This window comes from Lottia gigantea (assembly GCF_000327385.1).
Source record: "Lottia gigantea unplaced genomic scaffold LOTGIsca_42, whole genome shotgun sequence".
Classification (NCBI taxonomy): Eukaryota; Metazoa; Mollusca; class Gastropoda; family Lottiidae; genus Lottia; species Lottia gigantea.
The window spans coordinates 208,543-227,354 of NW_008709463.1; the positions used below are offsets into that span (position 1 = coordinate 208,543).

General features: G+C 31.6%; 2 protein-coding genes across 2 annotated transcripts; one reads left to right on the top strand and one right to left on the bottom strand.

The window, feature by feature from the left end:
• Nucleotides 1-9,055: 9,055 nt before the first annotated feature.
• LOTGIDRAFT_123082 (hypothetical protein) lies at nucleotides 9,056-9,364 on the bottom strand (the record flags this gene model as incomplete). The annotated part of the gene is made up of 1 exon (XM_009060358.1): nucleotides 9,056-9,364. A coding segment is annotated over one exon (309 nt), but the record flags the coding sequence as incomplete, so codon positions are not given.
• An 8,823-nt stretch (nucleotides 9,365-18,187) lies between these two features.
• LOTGIDRAFT_122963 (hypothetical protein) lies at nucleotides 18,188-18,812 on the top strand (the record flags this gene model as incomplete). Its single annotated transcript, XM_009060359.1, has 2 exons — nucleotides 18,188-18,314; nucleotides 18,640-18,812. 2 exons carry the CDS (start codon nucleotides 18,188-18,190, stop codon nucleotides 18,810-18,812), a joined length of 300 nt encoding a protein of 99 aa, XP_009058607.1.

Here is an 18,812-nt window from a genome sequence, read left to right on the forward strand (position 1 = left end):
TAGCCTCCCCCCTCCTAGCCTCCCCCTCTCCTAGCCTCCCCCCGCACCTCTTCATCACATCATTAAAATGCTGATTTATATAATAATTTTGTTAATCTTGTGTTTCAGAACTGATATCAAAATAGAAGTGGAACAGATTCCTGTGAAAGTAAGTAGACGTTTTTTTACAACTTCGACTTAAATCATCAGTTCACTGTTAAAGTTCCGCTAGCGTTCTGCAAAAAAAAAAGACACTTTTACCAGTACTATATGCAGATTGTATCTACTACTGATACAGGATTGTAATAGTCTATCAACTTCTATCATATCAAATAAAGCTTCTCATCAGAAATTATTTTCCCCATTGTTGACCTAATTTAATAGCTTTGATAATGTAATTCTACCTAACACATTTCCATATAGCTTTGCAAGTATTCATTTTGACTGTTTTTAGCTTGTGGCTTACATTATAAGCAAGCTGCTAGACTGACAATGAAATTTAAAGTAGAAAAGCATCTCTGAAAAAAAGTCTGAAAATGGAACATTCAATTTATTCCATTGTTGTGGTAAAAAATTACCCTCATTGCACACTGCATAGTGTTAGTAATCTTCATCAATGCAGTATGGAGCTTAGATAATATCAGAAACTTAAAAATAAAAAAAAAAAATTCCACGTTTGTGGTAAAAAAAACCCTCACTGCACACAGCACAGTGTTGATAATATTATTTAATGCAATTAAGGACCTCAGATAATATCAGAAATGATAAACTATTCAACTGTGGTAAAAAATAACCCTGATTGCATACTGCACAGTGTTAATAATCGTATTTAATATAATAATACTTTATAGCAATCAAAACAATGTTGAACAATACAAAACAAACAACAATTTAACAAAATATATAGAATTCAAACATTTGATACAAATTGTAATATTCTATAGAATTTGTGATATAATTTAGTAATATTCTGTATATACTAAATGTTAGATTTGTTGAAATTATCTTTAAAATAAAAGCAGTAAGGAGCAATACAGTTTTTACTTGAATAAACTTTTTAACATTTTTCAGTTTTCTTCTTTATTGTTTTTATATAAATTTAGGAGTTTAAAATGTAAATTAGAGATGGGTGTGACAGTTTAGATGTTATAAATCTACCACTCCCTTCAATAGACACATATCTTCATCAAACTAGAGTTGATATAACCCCGAGGCCAACAAATGTCAAAAGTTAAATTTATTTCAATTTCAAATATGTCTACCTATTTATTTCATGGGGAATTAAAATTTGGGTCAAGTGATGAATTCTTTGTGAAGTTATCAAGATTTTAAAGGTAGTGTCAATTTTTTTGATATTTTATCTATTTTAACACCTATTTTAGCTTTTAAACAACTATTAATATCATTAATGTTGGTATCACCCTAGTTCTTCAAAAAATGTCCCTCATATCTTAGGACAAGTTGTACCACTCTGGTTCATCAAAAAATGTCTCTCATATCTTAGGATAAGTCTGTATCAACTCTAGTTCATCAAAAAATGTCCCTCATATCTTAGGACAAGTTGTATTACTCTAGTTCATCAAAAAATGTCCCTCATATCTTAGGACAAGTTGTATCACTCTAGTTCATCAAAAAATGTCCCTCATATCTTAGGACAAGTTGGTACCACTCTGGTTCATCAAAAAATGTCCCTCATATCTAAGGACAAGTTGGTACCACTCTGGTTCATCAAAAAATGTCCCTCATATCTAAGGACAAGTTGGTACCACTCTAGTTCATCAAAAAATGTCCCTCATATCTAAGGACAAGTTGGTACCAACCTAGTTCATCAAAAAATGTCCCTCATATCTTAGGACAAGTTGGTACCAACCTAGTTCATCAAAAAATGTCCCTCATATCTAAGGACAAGTTGGTACCACTCTGGTTCATCAAAAAATGTCCCTCATATCTAAGGACAAGTTGGTACCACTCTAGTTCATCAAAAAATGTCCCTTATATCTTAGGACAAGTTGTATCAACTCTTGTTCATCAAAAAATGTCCCTCATATCTTAGGACAAGTCTGTATCAACCTTGTTCATCAAAAAATGTCCCTCATATCTTAGGACAAGTTGGTACCAACCTAGTTCATCAAAAAATGTCCCTCATATCTAAGGACAAGTTGGTACCACTCTGTTTCATCAAAAAATGTCCCTCATATCTTAGGATAAGTCTGTATCAACCTTGATCAAAAAATGTCCCTCATATCTTAGGATAAGTCTGTATCAACCTTGTTCATCAAAAAATGTCCCTTATATCTTAGGACAAGTCGTTACCACCTGAAAATTTAATTCTTAAAACTTATTGAACATTAGTCCTTGCTTTAGAACTTGGCCGGTGCTTTTTATGAGCGTATTCTCATTTCACCTGAACACTATCTTGATATATAATAATAGACCATACTCATCAATTAACTGAAGGTGTAAAATACCATAATCTAAAAATAATCTCTTTAAAAATGGAACTCTTTACCTCTTACTGTTAGAAATCCAAGTAGTAAAGTTTCTTTAAATCTTAGTGATGGCCCAAATGTTTTGTCTGATATTATGTATTGTATAAGCTTATTATCATGGTAGCTTTAAGACTGAGGTTGAGGTGGGGCTAATATCTTAGTGGTGTATCTTTAAAACTCAGTGATGGCCTGAATATTGTCCAATATTTATGTATTCTATATTATGTATTGTATAAGCTTTAATACCTAGTTGGGGTGGGGCAGAAATCTTAGTTGTGTATCTTTAAAACTCTGTGGTGGGCCGAATATTTTGTCTTATATTATGTATTATATATTTCTATAATAATTATATATTCTATATTATGTATTGTTATTATGATAAGCAAACTTCAATACACTATACAGTAGGTGGGGTGACCTAGTTTTACTTGGTTCATATCTCTCGTAAACTACTCGGCCAGTCAACTTCCTTCATATTACCACTCCTAGCCACTCCCTTAACATTTTATTTTAACTTTTAATCAGTTTAACTAGTACTAGTGTAGTTGATGTATCGGTGAACTGGTGTAAATCAGGAAAAATAGTTAGTTACCCGACATTTAAGCAGTAGTTTTTAGTCGATTTTTAATCAACAGACTTTTTGATTGTAATTTTTGGTGTGTATTTTGATAACTGACTTACAAAAGTAATTTTAAAATTGGATTTATAAAATTTAAATGCTATTTAGAAGCGGAGAGCACATAAAACAGAAAACACAAGTGAATATATTATGATATAACACACTTCATTAAAAACAAAGTATATAACGTTGGATTCATAGTCCACTGACTTTTAAAAGTAATTTAAGTGTTGTCACATTATTATCAAATAAGTTGATATCTTCATTTTTTACCGTGTGTCACCTGGTCCAGACTTTTTAATACTTGGTGACATTAATATTGTGATGTGAACTTTCCTCCTTTTGTCAGGAATTTGGATGATTTATTAAGTGTGTTCACAAGGTTTATAAAACTTTTACTAGAGTTAAACAAGTGCTATTATTATTAGATGTATTGAACTAAAGTCTATCATTTTTTGTGTTATTAACTTTGATAGACATATTGTGAAAAATTAAAAAAACAAGTGACAACTACGTAGAAAGAAATGTGAACTTTCGTGATAGTCTAATAATTGATAGGCCTAAATGACATTAGTTAGGGTGAAACTATTGTGTTAAAATACCCCTTACTGTTTACTATTGACGTCATTACTGTTAATCAGGACTAAAGACAAGATCAACAGGTCTTTATTTACATCTATGTAAACAATCTAGTGTATGTACTTGATAATCAAGTATTATAGACTGTAACATCCAGTTTTTATTTGATGATTCAATAGATAGTCGGTGTTAATAGTGAATTGTCTATTAAACTCTGAACAAGTCAATAATTTTTGAGTTTTTGAAAAAAATTGATTTATTGATTTTGATAGAAAGGGACTAGATGTGTTCGTTAACAGCCTTACCGTATTGGGATTATTTTCATTACCAATTATATTGGAAATTAAAGGTAAGGATTTAACAAAATTTTACTTTATATTTAAAAGATGAAGGCAGATTTTGAGCAACTTTTTTTAAACACTTTCAATTTCAATTTCGAACCGAATATAGGATGTAAAACTCTGTTTCATTTCTTCCCTCTATTTCTGAAATTTGAATTGACACTACTTTAGACTTGTGATATTTCTGAAGTATTTTGATATTGTTTTGTGATGCAACACATTATTTCATAGATAATCAATATTTTGAATGGCAGAAAATTTAGTATTTATTTACATATATTTTAAATCAAAACTTGTGGTAGTTGAGATCATTTGTATGAATGGGGACTAGACCCTTATTGGGGTTGTAAATTATGGCCTGTGGGGTGGGGAATGCCCTCTCCTCTTTCTCGTCTTAGTCTAATTTATACTAAAAAATGACAAAGTTAAATATGATGAAAGACAAAACACTCAAAAATATATCTTTTCATATTTTTATCAAAATTTTTGTGGGGGTGGGGAATTGCCCCTCCCCCACCCCAACTTTGAGTTTTGAAATAATAAAGTTAAATCATGATTCGGAAGTGAATCATATCAACAGGAAGTAGATGAATACAATCTTATTTAATTCTTGCTGTATAAACAACTATTTATAAATTTGATTTTCTGGTAATATTTGTTTGTATCCTGTTCTTTATAAGTGATTGTTATTATATTCTAGGATATATTATTTTACTGATATTTACTATCTGTTATATCATTTAAACTGAATAAATACACATGTTACAGTTAGTCCCTTTAAATATCTTCTTGCTTTTCATTGAGCGTGCTTACTCTGTGTTTTAGTTTGAAGTCCTTTTGTCCAATTATTCACTATTATTGATACATAATGATGGTTATTAAAGGCAGATGCCCTACACCTAATAAGATATCTAACAGTAGTAGACTTGTATATTAAAGAAATGTGAAAAGAACCACTCCCTGTTTTACCCTGTACACCTTACTAAACATTACATTTCAAGGTTGACTTGTCAATATCATTATGAGTTTATAATACACTTTTTCCTGTTATTTGATCACAAGGATCATAAGCAGTTATTAAAGGAAAGTGTTCCTCTATTTTTGTATAAAATAATTTGAGGGAAATATCAGAACTTGAGCCTTGATTTTTGGCAAAGTTAATTAAAAGGCATGTGTTCCTCTATTTTTGAGTTTTTGAGGAAATTATCTTGATTTTAAGCAAGCTTCATTAAAGTTGAGTTTATTTATTTTAATATTTGAGAGAATTGATAAAACATGAATAAAACTTAGGTCTAGTTACAAGGCATAAAAACTGACACAAGATTTCAACATGAAAGCATTGGCCATGGCATCAAAATGTTACTGATTGGTACCTTAGGTCGAATTGAAACCCACAGCACCTAATAGCATAGAAGATAATTCAACTTGCTAAATGACATTTACAAGATGTAGATGGTTAGACTTCATAATCGTTCAAAGTTGTTCCTTAAATCGCTTGATTCAACAAAAATCATCTTCCATTTTGAGAGAGAGGTATTTTTTGTAATTTTCTTTCATTTAGAAGTTTATTGACTGGTGAATGGAGGTATTTTTTTAAAAATTTTTGTGGTCCTTTTTCACAATTCTCAAATTGACCTGAAACTTTCCCTTTCAATGTCTTTATGGTTTTTTTGCATAAAGGATTGTAAAATTAGTAGGCTGAGTTTTGTATTATGATAAAAACATGGTTTAAGAGACAAGATTTATCTGCTGTATTGATTTCAGTGATAAATATCTTTAGTTTGAGAAATTTGGGGAAATTCCCTAATTTTAGACTAAAAAAATATGATAAAGATGTCATGCTTATATCTTTTTACAGTCTGGTCATTTATTTAAACTGATCTGTTTAACTGGATAGTTTTGACTATTACTTTCTCTTATAGGCTTTGAGACTGCTGCAGGGATAGCTTTGTTTCTTTGAGTCTAGGGCAGGGAAGGCTTTGTAATTTTTTTTTGAGACTACTGCATGCAGGATACCTTAGCTTCTTCGCATCAAATGAAACATAGTTTTGCTTTTTTGTGCTTTGGGTTGAGTGAAATAGCTTTGCATCTTTGTGTCTGGAGCAAGTATATCAGAGAAGCCCCCACCGTAGGTCTGTGACATTTTAGAAGGGAGAAGAAAATTTATCAGGGTAAATAAGTAGGTTATTGCCCTGTTGGTAGGTAGGTAGGAGATAATGAGGTGAACTTTGACCCTAACCTAGACCCTGGGAGAGTTATTATTATAAGGGTATTAGAATATTATTATCATGGTGTATACAGTGAAAATTTATCTCTGTTAAACTCACTATAGATAAGACTTATCTTTCCTCATGATCCAACTTTAAAGTGGCGATCACATTTTGAATTAGCGACGTTCTTTTGATCCTTCAATCTCGGCTCTTCCTATCATTGCGAAGCAGAATTCGCCAAGCGTTGAATTGTTCACCCACCAACAGCGAACGTGAGCTGGGTTTAGACCGTCATGTGACAGGTTAGTTTTACTCTTATTGAGAGACTATGAAAAAGACCGCATTGGTCCCTTAAACTAGGCTTATGTCACTGTCCTTATTTGCTTCATTGTGCACTGCAATGCTATACCTATCTTAATAGTTCCATCAGGTGCTTTGACAAACCTAACTCTATTATGTGATCAATTAATTGTATGTATTTGGATTTTGTTTTTGTGAATTAAACTGACAACGTATTGTTTGGTTTAAGAGTTGTGTAGAATATGGTCTAGCTGTTCTTATTGTTGATTGTTTATCATAATCTTTCATACTGTCACTTTAAAAGACACTCCTGTGTATTTTGATCTTATCTATCTTATAGGGTGTGAAATTTAAAGGGACTTTTCTTTTTATATTTCCTATTTTGGGTTGGTCTGTCTAAAATCATTGGATAGCAGTCTGCTGCATTCAATTTTTCTCTCCTTCAAATTTTATGTTAAGTTTAAACTTTGGATTCAACCACATATTTATAATTTTATTATTATTTATTGTATTGTATAGAAATAGACATTGAAATGTTCATACTTACATACAATATTAGCTTTTTGTTGAGAAATACAGGAGTAAAGTGATATCAGGTGTTCTAGAAGAGTAGACATGTCCTGTTTTATTTTTATTTTAAAGAAATATGTTGGTTTTCACAGTAAATTTTTGTTATAAAAACCATATGTCACATAATTGTAAAGCACATAACTGAAAATCTAGAAATATTAAAACAGAACCTAATGTTACTATGAACCTGAAACGTGTTACTATGAACCTAAAATATGTTACTATGAACCTGAAACATTTTACTATGAACCTAAAACATGTTACTATGAACCTAAAACTCAGAATTTAAACATAAAAATCTAAAGAAATGAAGTCAATAATGTTGTTTTGTTAACTTTCTGTTTGTGTATTAATAATAATAAAGAAAGTAATTATATAAATTAATAATGATAAAGAAAGTAATTATATAAATTAAAAATAATAAAGAAAATAATTGTATAAATTAATAATAATAAAGAAAGTAATTATATAAATTAATAATAATAAAGAAAGTAATTATATAAATTAAAAATAATAAAGAAAGTAATTATATAAATTAATAATAATAAAGAAAGTAATGATATAAATTAATAATGATAAAGAAAGTAATTATATAAATTGAAAATAATAAAGAAAGTAATTATATAAAGAAAGTAATTATATAAATTGAAAATAATAAAGAAAGTAATTATATAAATTGATAATGATAAAGAAAGTAATTATATAAATTAATAATAATAAAGAAAGTAATTATATAAATTAATAATAATAAATAAAGTAATTGTATAAATTAATAATAATAAAGAAAGTAATTATATAAATAAATAATAATAAAGAAAGTAATAATGATAAATATATACTAATACAAGATCTTATTTTATGAGGTTTGATTTAAACTGTATAATGATTGTTAACAGATATTTAATAAAATTACTTTTACGAGTATTGAGTTTATTTATGGACTAATATATTTAATATATATTATTAAACCTTTGTTTATATTTTATATATATATATATACAACCATTGTCTCTGTATATTAATTGTTTAATTTGATTGATAGGAATTACGTGAACCGCTAGAAGCTATTGGGTGCCACACGAACTAATATTTAATTATGTTAATTCGGGGCTCTCTATTTTAGATATGGAGGTTTTTATTTTCAGTCTATATAAAAAATAACCGAAGAGTAATATACTATAAAATTGTGTTCCTTTATTTAAAGAAATTAACGTTGAAATTTGACGTATTTATTATTTTGTTATAAGTTGAAATTGTTCCTAAAATCTAAAATTAGTAACTATATTATTCATTGAAATAAATTTTAAGATATCCGGACAAACACGTCATAAGAAAAAAATTAACTGATGTACACAAGGCTGATATTTAGTTTAAAAATGTTGAATTAACAGTAAAACGTGAATTTTAAGCCTCTCCTTGTCTCTTGTCTTTTGTTTAAATACTGCACGGTTTACTTCCACTTTGTTTTCACTCATTAAAGAGACAAACTGGGATTTAAAGAATGCTTTTGAAATCTTCTGCAACTGAGGCCCTACAGGATGTGCAGGTTAAAGATCCGATGTAAATTGTTGAGACAAACACAATAAAACTCTGGAGTAGTATACCATTATCTGTTTTTTTAATGTGATCTCTACCCCTAATTGTCACTAAAGGATTATATACCATATGCTAGAAAGTTGTTAAGATTAAAGATGTCCTACAAGATGTGCAGGTTAAAGATCCCTTGTGAAACAGAGGCCCTGTATTTTAGAATAGTTGGATGGCTGGCCTAACGTATGTACTGTCAAAATTTCCTTTATTACTTACTTAATGGCATTGCCCACTTCCTAATGTCATTTTGGTTCATTTTATTTTTAAGAAGTAGCAGCATTCTGTTTGAACTGACATGTCCTAATTTATTGTACCATGTTTCACGGCTCTGTTGGGTTTTCTGTATAGAACTTGAAGTGAGTGAAAAGTGAGTGAAAATCATGCAATAAATTGAACAAAAATCATATAAAATGTGCCAAAAGTGAATGAAAAAATATGTGAAATCGAAAAAAAAGTATGTGAAATAGAAAAAGAAAAGAAAGTATGTGAAATAGAAAAAGAAAAGAAAGTATGTGAAATATAAAAAGAAAAGAAAGTATGTGAAATAGAAAAAGAAAAGAAAGTATGTGAAATAGAAAAAGAAAAGAAAGTATGTGAAATAGAAAAAGAAAAGAAAGTATGTGAAATAGAAAAAGAAAAGAAAGTATGTGAAATAGAAAAAGAAAAGAAAGTATGTGAAATAGAAAAAGAAAAGAAAGTATGTGAAATAGAAAAAGAAAAGAAAGTATGTGAAATAGAAAAAGAAATGAAGTGATAAGACAAAGTTGTTAGGTTTTAGGTTAAAAGTTAAGAACTTAGCTATATAAATTGGTATAAGGTAGACCAGGGACAGGTTAAAAAGTTGACAGATAGATAATATAATATGTCTAGGTGACATCAAGTCGTCTATTGACATTTCAACTTGCTTGTCAGTGAGCTGGTTGGCTGTTTAAAGATACAGCCTGTAGCTTGTCAGTGAGCTTGTCGTCTATTTAAAGATGCAGTCCATAGCTTGTCAGTAGGTTGGTCGGCTGTTAAAAGATACAGCCTGTAGCTTGTCAGTGAGCTGGTCGTCTGTTTAAAGATGCATTCCATAGCTTGTCAGTGAGCTGGTCGGCTGTTTAAAGATACCGTCTATAGCTTGTCAGTAGGTTGGTCAGCTGTTTAAAGATACAGTTTATAGCTTGTCAGTAGTTTGGTCGACTGTTTAAAGATACAGTCTATAGCTTGTCAGTAGGTTGGTCGGCTGTTTAAAGATACAATCTGTAGCTTGTCAGTGGGTTGGTTGGCTGTTTAAAGATACTGTCTATAGCTTGTCAGTGGGTTGGTCGCCTGTATGTGACTGGGTATGCAAGTAATGTAGTCAATATTTATGATGATCTGGGTATAAAACCTGTCTTGAGAGATCTAGAGCTCAGACTGATTTCCCTTCTGCACTGAAATTTTAGTTAAGAGTTCTACCATTTGGTATTTAAAATAGGGAATGGGTAAATTGAAAAAACCTTTTTAAGACTGATTTTTTAACCAGGTAAAAACACAATATTATTGTTGTACAAGTAGCTATGATATTTGTGTATATCCTGGATAGATTCAAATCTTTTTGCCTTCTCCATAAGAAATTGATTGAACTTTTCTTTCTCTTTTCAGCATGATTTATCAGCTATGAACGAAAATACATACACAACTACTGGACAATCAGAGCTACTTACAGATATTCGCTCTCAATCATCAGGTCTTAATAGTAATCAAAGCAGTCCGCGCTCGTTATCGCCCAATACAGGCGACAGTGTTTACAGTGAGTTGTCTCCCTCTAGTGAGGGTTTGAACTTATCTCCCCTGTACAAACAATACAGTGAGTCGAAAGTTCCGTTAATCAAACTAAGTCAAATTAAATCAGCATTTGCCAAGCGTAGTCATAGCCCTAGCAACGGTATTGGAACAGTGGGTGAAATGTTCGCCTTGAAAAAGAGAATGAAGTTGGAAGCGTCCAATGGTGAATTGGACGAAAGCGGCTCAGAAAAGGATGTGGTGATCAAACAAGAACCGTTTGTCGTCAGACAAGAACCGGTTGCCGTCAAACACGAACCGGTCATTGTCATGAACGAAGCTATGGAGTATGTGAACAGTAATTTTTATGTGGGAAGACACGAAGCAGCCAATGTCGATGCTACGCCAGTGAAATCAGAACCTCATTGCTCAGATTCAGACGACAGATCTACGCCATCTTCCTCATCGACATCACCTAGCAACAAATCACCAAAGGTAAATATTTACATTTCTACTATCACTCTCTTCTATAAACCAGTTATGCAAACTGACGTTTATTTTGACATAATCTGTAGTTTGTCATGTGACAATATGGCGTATGAATACATCTCAGAGCAAAACATTGAAGCGATCTGAGATTTGTGGAAAATTAAGTAACTGTTCAAATAAAATAATGACCTTGGTCTGTAATGTCAATTCATCACGCCACAAACATGTTTGTCACATGATCAATTATGCTTACGTACTGATAATGTTAGTGAAACCAATGTTTAATTTTTAAGTGTTTCGGGGCATTTTGGTGGATGACCTCATTTCTAATAAAAATGGAATAGAGAAATTTTTACACAATATTGGCTATGTGCATTCTCTAAAAGAAATACTGAGTTAACAAAACAAACATCATTTCACATAAAAACTAACATACTTTATCATTAAATATTGTTCAAAATGGAGTACCTGGTTCCATTTCTAATATTTTTGTACATCAGGCATTTCTATTATTTATCTCCCTATTTTGTTATTCAAGACCCCAGCTATATATTCCTCAATTGATTGCAAAATTCCAATTTTTCATCGAAGATGGCATCCAAGAGATTGAAGTTGTTTTTGATTTATGATGCAGATTTCGCAATATATTCTATATTTTTAAAATGAATAGATTCTCTTCAATAGAGAGGAAGACATAAATACAAGTCTGAATTACGCAATGGTTTTAAAGGGAGATTCTGAGATCATTTAAACGTGTAGAACTAGGTGAAACACCTGATGGTTCTCCTCTTTGAGAGGAATCCACTACTACAACTTTTACTCTTGATTTTACCCTACTTTGGTCGAGATTTTCTTTAATGGAATTGCTTTGCTTGTACGGAATTTTATAGAATCTCCCTTTAATAGGAAGTGCACAGCCTAATTCTTGTTAGTAAAACAGGTTGACTGACAGTTTTTATCAAACATTGGTAATGCTTTAATGGTTTATATTCACCAGTGGCTGGTGTCCTAACTATACAACAGAATCCCTGCATAATCTGACAAATCCATAAAATAAATTGGGATTAATGTTGTATGATTACTACACCAGGTAAGTCTACAATTGAATACATATGCTACTCCTTCTTGAAGTTCGGTGTTAAAATACCTTTAAAAATATAACGATTAAACGCAATCTATTGAACACCTGAAGTAAGTGGAGAGTAAATATTATTTCTAGAAATTGAACAGTTTACATTTATTTTAACCTTTGTACCTCTTAAAGTATTGAATTAATATTCATTTAACCACAAGTCTATCTGATACTGAATAGATGTTCAATGTACCGTCAATAAAAGACCCATCATATTTCAATGCAGGTATTCAACCCCTAAATCGACCTTTTATAATTATTAATACCCAGTATTAAGCTCATGAATAATAACAGCTCTTCTTTCATAGATAAATAACAGTGACCTAGAGTTTCTCTCCTTTTAAATTGAAGAGCTTGTTGAACAAGGAGTTAGGTGATAAGTATGTCGTTAATCGTGTCCCCAGTTACTCCCCTTGTTTATTTAGAGGGGTGTAGTCATTTCGCTTCGTAACTCCTGTTTGTTATACCTACCACTTAAACAAAGTATGTTATTCACCGTCTGTACCTACTGTTAGCTTTAGAGGGATTTTACCCCTCGCCAATTTCAAGCGTTGAGTTTGTTAAAGAGATTGTAAAGAGGTTTTCTAAACTTTTTATTTATACTGTGGACACTGATAACATCAATGTACATCATTCCAATTTTCAATCTGACGTCTGTCATTCCCACAATTCCACAAAAACTAAGTGTTTGATGATGTCACTGTCACAAAGGTCCTTATGCAATGTATATCATTAGCAGCTTTTGGAATAGTAACGTCATCTAATACTTAGTTTTAGTGGAATGGCGGGAATCACAGAAATGGTGCAAATTCATGATATAAAAAGTTGAGAAAACCTCATTATAATAGCTTTCACTAACTCAACGAATGAAATTAACAAGGGGTTGAATCCCTTGAAAGCTGATAGTAGGTATAGATAGAGAAATACGTAAATTAACAAGGGGTAAAATCCCTTGAAAGCTGATAGTAGGTATAGATAGAGAAATACATAAATTAACAAGGGGTAAAATCCCTTGAAAGCTGATAGTAGCTATAGATAGAGAAATACATAAATTAACAAGGGGTAAAATCCCTTGAAAGCTGATAGTAGCTATAGATAGAGAAATACATAAATTAACAAGGGGTAAAATCCCTTGAAAGCTGATAGTAGCTATAGATAGAGAAATACGTAAATTAACAAGGGGTAAAATCCCTTGAAAGCTGATAGTAGGTATAGATAGAGAAATACGTAAATTAACAAGGGGTAAAATCCCTTGAAAGCTGATAGTAGGTATAGATAGAGAAATACATAAATTAACAAGGGGTAAAATCCCTTGAAAGCTGATAGTAGCTATAGATAGAGAAATACGTAAATTAACAAGGGGTAAAATCCCTTGAAAGCTGATAGAAGCAATAGATAGAGAAATACATAAATTAACAAGGGGTAAAATCCCTTGAAAGCAGATAGTAGCTATAGATAGAGAAATACATAAATTAACAAGGGGTAAAATCCCTTGAAAGCTGATAGTAGCTATAGATAGAGAAATACGTAAATTAACGAGGGGTAATTGGGTGAATTATTTAGAAAGGAAGGATCACACTAAAATCAGATTAAACAAAACACGCCCGTTAGTCAATGTTGATACACTTTGGAATATCTGTTGTCACGACGATGTGAATTAACCAATGAGAGGTTGGTTAAGTGTCACTTTAAGGGGTGGACTTGGCCATTTTTCTTCTACACACTCAATTCAATCTTTTATTCTTTCTAAGGTGTTGGTTTTTTTAAAGAAAATATGTCCGCATTCACGAAGTTTACGTATGGATGTAGACATTTTCAAACAAATTAAATTTGCCCGTTTTCTGTCAATATTGAAATTTCTGAACTGACACAAAAACTTGAACAACAATCTGGGAATTATTCGCGAAGTCTCTTTCTGGTGTTAAATCCTTAATTAAGCGTTCATCTCATTGACAGGTTATGCTAATCAGGCGGGTGTTTTCTCCTTTAACCGCCGGGAACAAATCAACATTGTTGCTAGCTAATGGGGTGTGTCGTCTAAATGGTTGTGCTACCTATAGCGATGTATATAAAAAGTATATTGAAAGTTAATCAAGCTTACCAATGGACCTGTGTTATTTTGTATGCTAGATTTAATAAACTGAAGTGAGATCCTGGACTTGAATAAACAGACGAACTAATAATATCAAATATCTATTACTTATAAACCCAGGAGATATCATACTTTATAATTTATTAATAACTGTTTATTTCAAAAGTTATTAAACTTTTCAACTTTATAATTTAATAATTACTGTTTATTTCAAAAGTTATTAAACTTTTCAACTTTATAATTTAATAATTACTGTTTATTTCAAAAGTTATTAAACTTTTCAACTTTATAATTTAATAATTACTGTTTATTTCAAAAGTTATTAAACCATAAAATCTAAAAATTACTGTTTATTTCAAAAGTTATCCAACTTTATTATTCAAAAATTTGCATTAATCTCAACAACATCTTAGGTTTCTGTTTCCAATAAAATACGAAAACAAATAGTAACAATTTGAACTGATAACGAAATCCAAAAAAACTAAAAAAACTAATAATTCTATATTTCTAATTCCAAAATTGATATTACTCGTTAATTTTTTAAAAATTTTAAATGGCATGGTTCTCTTATGCAATGTTTTATTAATGGTGGACTAGATAATTTGATCATAAGTCCTAAATTTAATTCAATTTTAATGAGATTTCAATAATTGTGGATATTTTTAGTAACATAGTAATGAAAATGAAAGTAGAGGAAACTGATGTTGACTATTGTTTATATAATGTCAACAAGTCTTGTTGATTTGCCGTCAGCGTGCAAACATTTTGTGCAGAACTGTCGTAACCTTTGACCCTCTTTTGAGTATGTGGAGTGCATTGAAGGTGTGACGTTTTGGTTGATACAAAATGTTTGAACACGGGCGACTCCACCTTCCACTTGGCATACATAATGTAATCTTCAGTTTCCTTGGAGATTGAATCCTGTCATTTCATTGGCTGTGTCTGCTTGTACTGTAGGCTTTGGTCAAATTTGAGATCTTCTTGTCAAGTTTTTTTCTTAAATAAGAAAAGAAAGAAAAGTAAAATTAAATGTTGAAAGATTAGGAGTTGGCTGGTGAACTCCCTGGTGTGTTGAAACACATCGAATTGGTGAACAAATCATTAGATACAAACACTTTTGTTACATCAAGTGTATTATTTGAGTTTCACTTGAGGATTTTTGGAAATATCGTTATCGAGATTTTTGAATCCATGGTGCCATTGCTTTAGTTGGAATTCGATGTGTGTCTTGTTCAAATGTGTTCCGGTGCTGTTAATTCAGAAAGTCTTGGATAATGAAGGAATTACGTCTGTGACATTTTATTGAGTGATTGGCATCGGAAATTCAGAATTTTGAAATAGTCTAACTTTTGGATAACTAAGAAATTACTGGTGTTAACTTAGTCAAGATTTTATTTTGGGTAATTTAAATTGCAATTAAAATTGCACGAATGTTTAAACAGCGTGACCAATCAGAGCTTTGAAATGATAATGACTGAGGACCAATCACCTGAATTCCAGTGGTTATACTGGGAACATCAACCCAATGTAAATATCTTTTACTTTACTTTATAAGCCTTGGTTCGTCTTCGGGGGCGAATTGAGTTGAGTCTTGAATATATGTAAATAATCTTTACAAGTACTAGAAATGTACAAAAATTGCATAATTCCTTCAAAACTACCTCAAAATTATACATATACATGTATGTCTTTTCTATATATGACACAGTTTATAGAAAAGACGACTTGTCTGTGAGTTCATAACTTCCTGGACTTTCATGGATTAGATAGGTAAACTTTTGATTTTACTTCTTAAAAGTGATACAGGTCAGAGATGTAATTTTTTTAAAACTTTTTAAGACATAAATTCATTTTAGGAAGATGAAGACATGCCAGACATTAAAGCTACAATGATTTACTAATTATCTTAAGTTGTTTTCATCTCGAGTTATTTTTACCAGTCTCCCAGGGGGTTAAGCTTTCATTAAATAAATATGAAAGAAAGGGAAGTTAGGAACATGACATAATGTAAGACAAAAGTTGCCATTCATTTTATTTCTATTCTAACTTCCTGTAAAAACAGATAACTTGCAAAAAAACATCCTCAAAAATAAGTACACTTCATTTTATTCTTCTATTATTAAAGACAAGACTTATTTATCATTCAAGGGAAGGGCATTGATTTAAACAGGATAGTTAGTACATTATTATAAAAAAAAACCAAATTACTGTTATGTTTTCCCCTGTATACAAGTCTAATAGTAGGGTGTTTTTATGAAAAAAAGGCTACCTTGTTTCATTGAATCTAATCTAGAACTCAAATAATGATCACATTTATTGACAAGAGCCACGGTGGCTCAATGAGTTAAACACTTGCTCGCTAACCTGAAGGTCCAGGGTTCAATCCCTGCATAAGATGAGATAATACCTTCAGATTTTTCAACCTGGTTTCCCTTTGTCAGTGATATACGTAGGAGGTATTGACAGGAAAAGCGCCTTGTAGTCCATATCGGACAATAAACTGAGGTCGTGTGTGCTGCACATTAAAGATCCCTCGACAGTTGGAAATCATAAAAGAATGCAGTTATGCCACTTTCTTGCCAGAGTTACCCTGAGTTTTGTGAATCAAGCCTCAAGTTTAAAATCAAACAGATGAAACAGTCTCTTTAACAATCTAATTGATTATTATTAAAACTACAAACCTAGCACCTAGTGTCTACAGTCTAGCTTTATGATGTAAATAGGATGGGTCTAGTTGATAATATATAATATTTCTCTATCTAAAACACTCCTATAGGCTAATTATTGATTGGTGACTGAATAGAAGACACTATGAATCAAATCAAATTCTTTAATGATTCAATTTCAATCAATCAATTAGTAGAATGAATGAATGAATAAGCAAATAAATAAATGAATGAACAAATGAATAAGAGAATGAATAAACAGACAGAAAAAAGAATTAATGAATATATTATCTATGTGGACTCTGTGTGGCATCATCAAACCTCATCATTAGGGACACTATCCACTGTACTGATAACAATGGAGCTCAAATACACAAAAATAGAAATTTTTAACCAAGTTTATTTTGATTCCAGCCTGTACAGACTGAAGCCATAGACCTGTCAATCAATAAAAGAATGGAAAGCACCACATCCTCTCCTGAACCTGAATCTACAGAATGTCTAGATCTTAGACTGCCCAAAAAAGGTAAGCATTTTACAGTCATCAATAATCATTTCAGAGTTACAATCATGATTGGTCAGTAAAAGAAGTATATAGTCAAATGTTTTGTGCTCTTATCCTGGCCAAGTCATCCTCATTGTCCACTGCATGGTGTTTCTTGCCTTAGTAGACTCACACAGTATAAAGGATTAGCACGACATGACACTTCAATTCATTAGATCAAGGTGCAGAAAAATCTCCATAAAACAGCCTAGTTTTTCTGTCTCTACACCCGTTGACAACTGTCAAAATAGATGTCAGAGACTGGAATAGAGGGAGATGTTTTGGTCTATAGATTATAAAGTTCGTTATTTTATAAAAACAATGTATATTATATATTTAGATGAAGAAGGTGGTACAACTAAAAGAAATGTTGGGTTATTGTCATTACGAAGAATCAAAGAGGCCTCAGAGTGAGTTAATATTTCTTTTAATTTTTCATCCACTATAATTGACTGCAGTGTTTTAAGATTTAAAAATGTGAAAGAGATTGTAAAGAGGTTTTCTAAATTTTGTTTGTGTATCGGTTCCTGTAAATGTAATTCTACTGAAAATGAGCAGACATGGAAAAAGCGTCTAGTCGTTCGGATGGGATAATAAACAGAGGCCCTGTGTGCTACAGGATGTGCATGTTACAGATCCCTCGACAGTTGAAAATCGAAACAGAGCAGGCTAATGCCACTGTCCTGGCAAAATTTCTCTCATTGCACACTGCATGGTATTGCCCGTCTTCATTAGCCCACAAGGTGCAGAAAAGTTTGACATTTTTTCATTCCCTCTTGTTGATTTCAGGCAGTTTAACCGTCTGGATAACAGTAAAAAATCACCTTATATTATGCCTCCGATGTCCAGTCTAGATACGTATTTAGAACATCAGAAAAAACGACGTGTACATCGCTGTGATTTTGATGGTTGTAATAAAGTTTATACTAAAAGTTCACATTTAAAAGCTCACAGAAGAACTCATACAGGTAGGAGTGAGATCTAGTTTGGTTTCTTAAAAGCTTTAAAAGATGGCAATGGTGTGAGTTCATTGATACCACTTGTCATGAATTGATCACATCCAAGGAAAATTACCACAAGAGCTGACTTCAAACCCACCATTCTGAACATGTTAGTTTGTTCTCTTACAAATGGATTCATGGATGGTACTTCACATTATTTGAGCTTTTTCAAAGAAAATTGCCAAATGAGCTCAATAAGAAGAAACCAAAGGGAATTCTTTTTCGTGTGTCCCCTAACATAGAACTACAATCATGGCCACCCCCATGTTAATTATCCATTTGATATTTTCAGGTGAAAAACCATACGTCTGTACTTGGGAAGGTTGTACATGGAGGTTTGCTCGCTCTGACGAATTAACACGACATTACAGAAAACATACTGGAGATAAACCATTTAAATGTCAAGTCTGTGATCGAGCGTTCTCCCGGTCAGACCATTTGTCACTCCACATGAAACGCCACTGA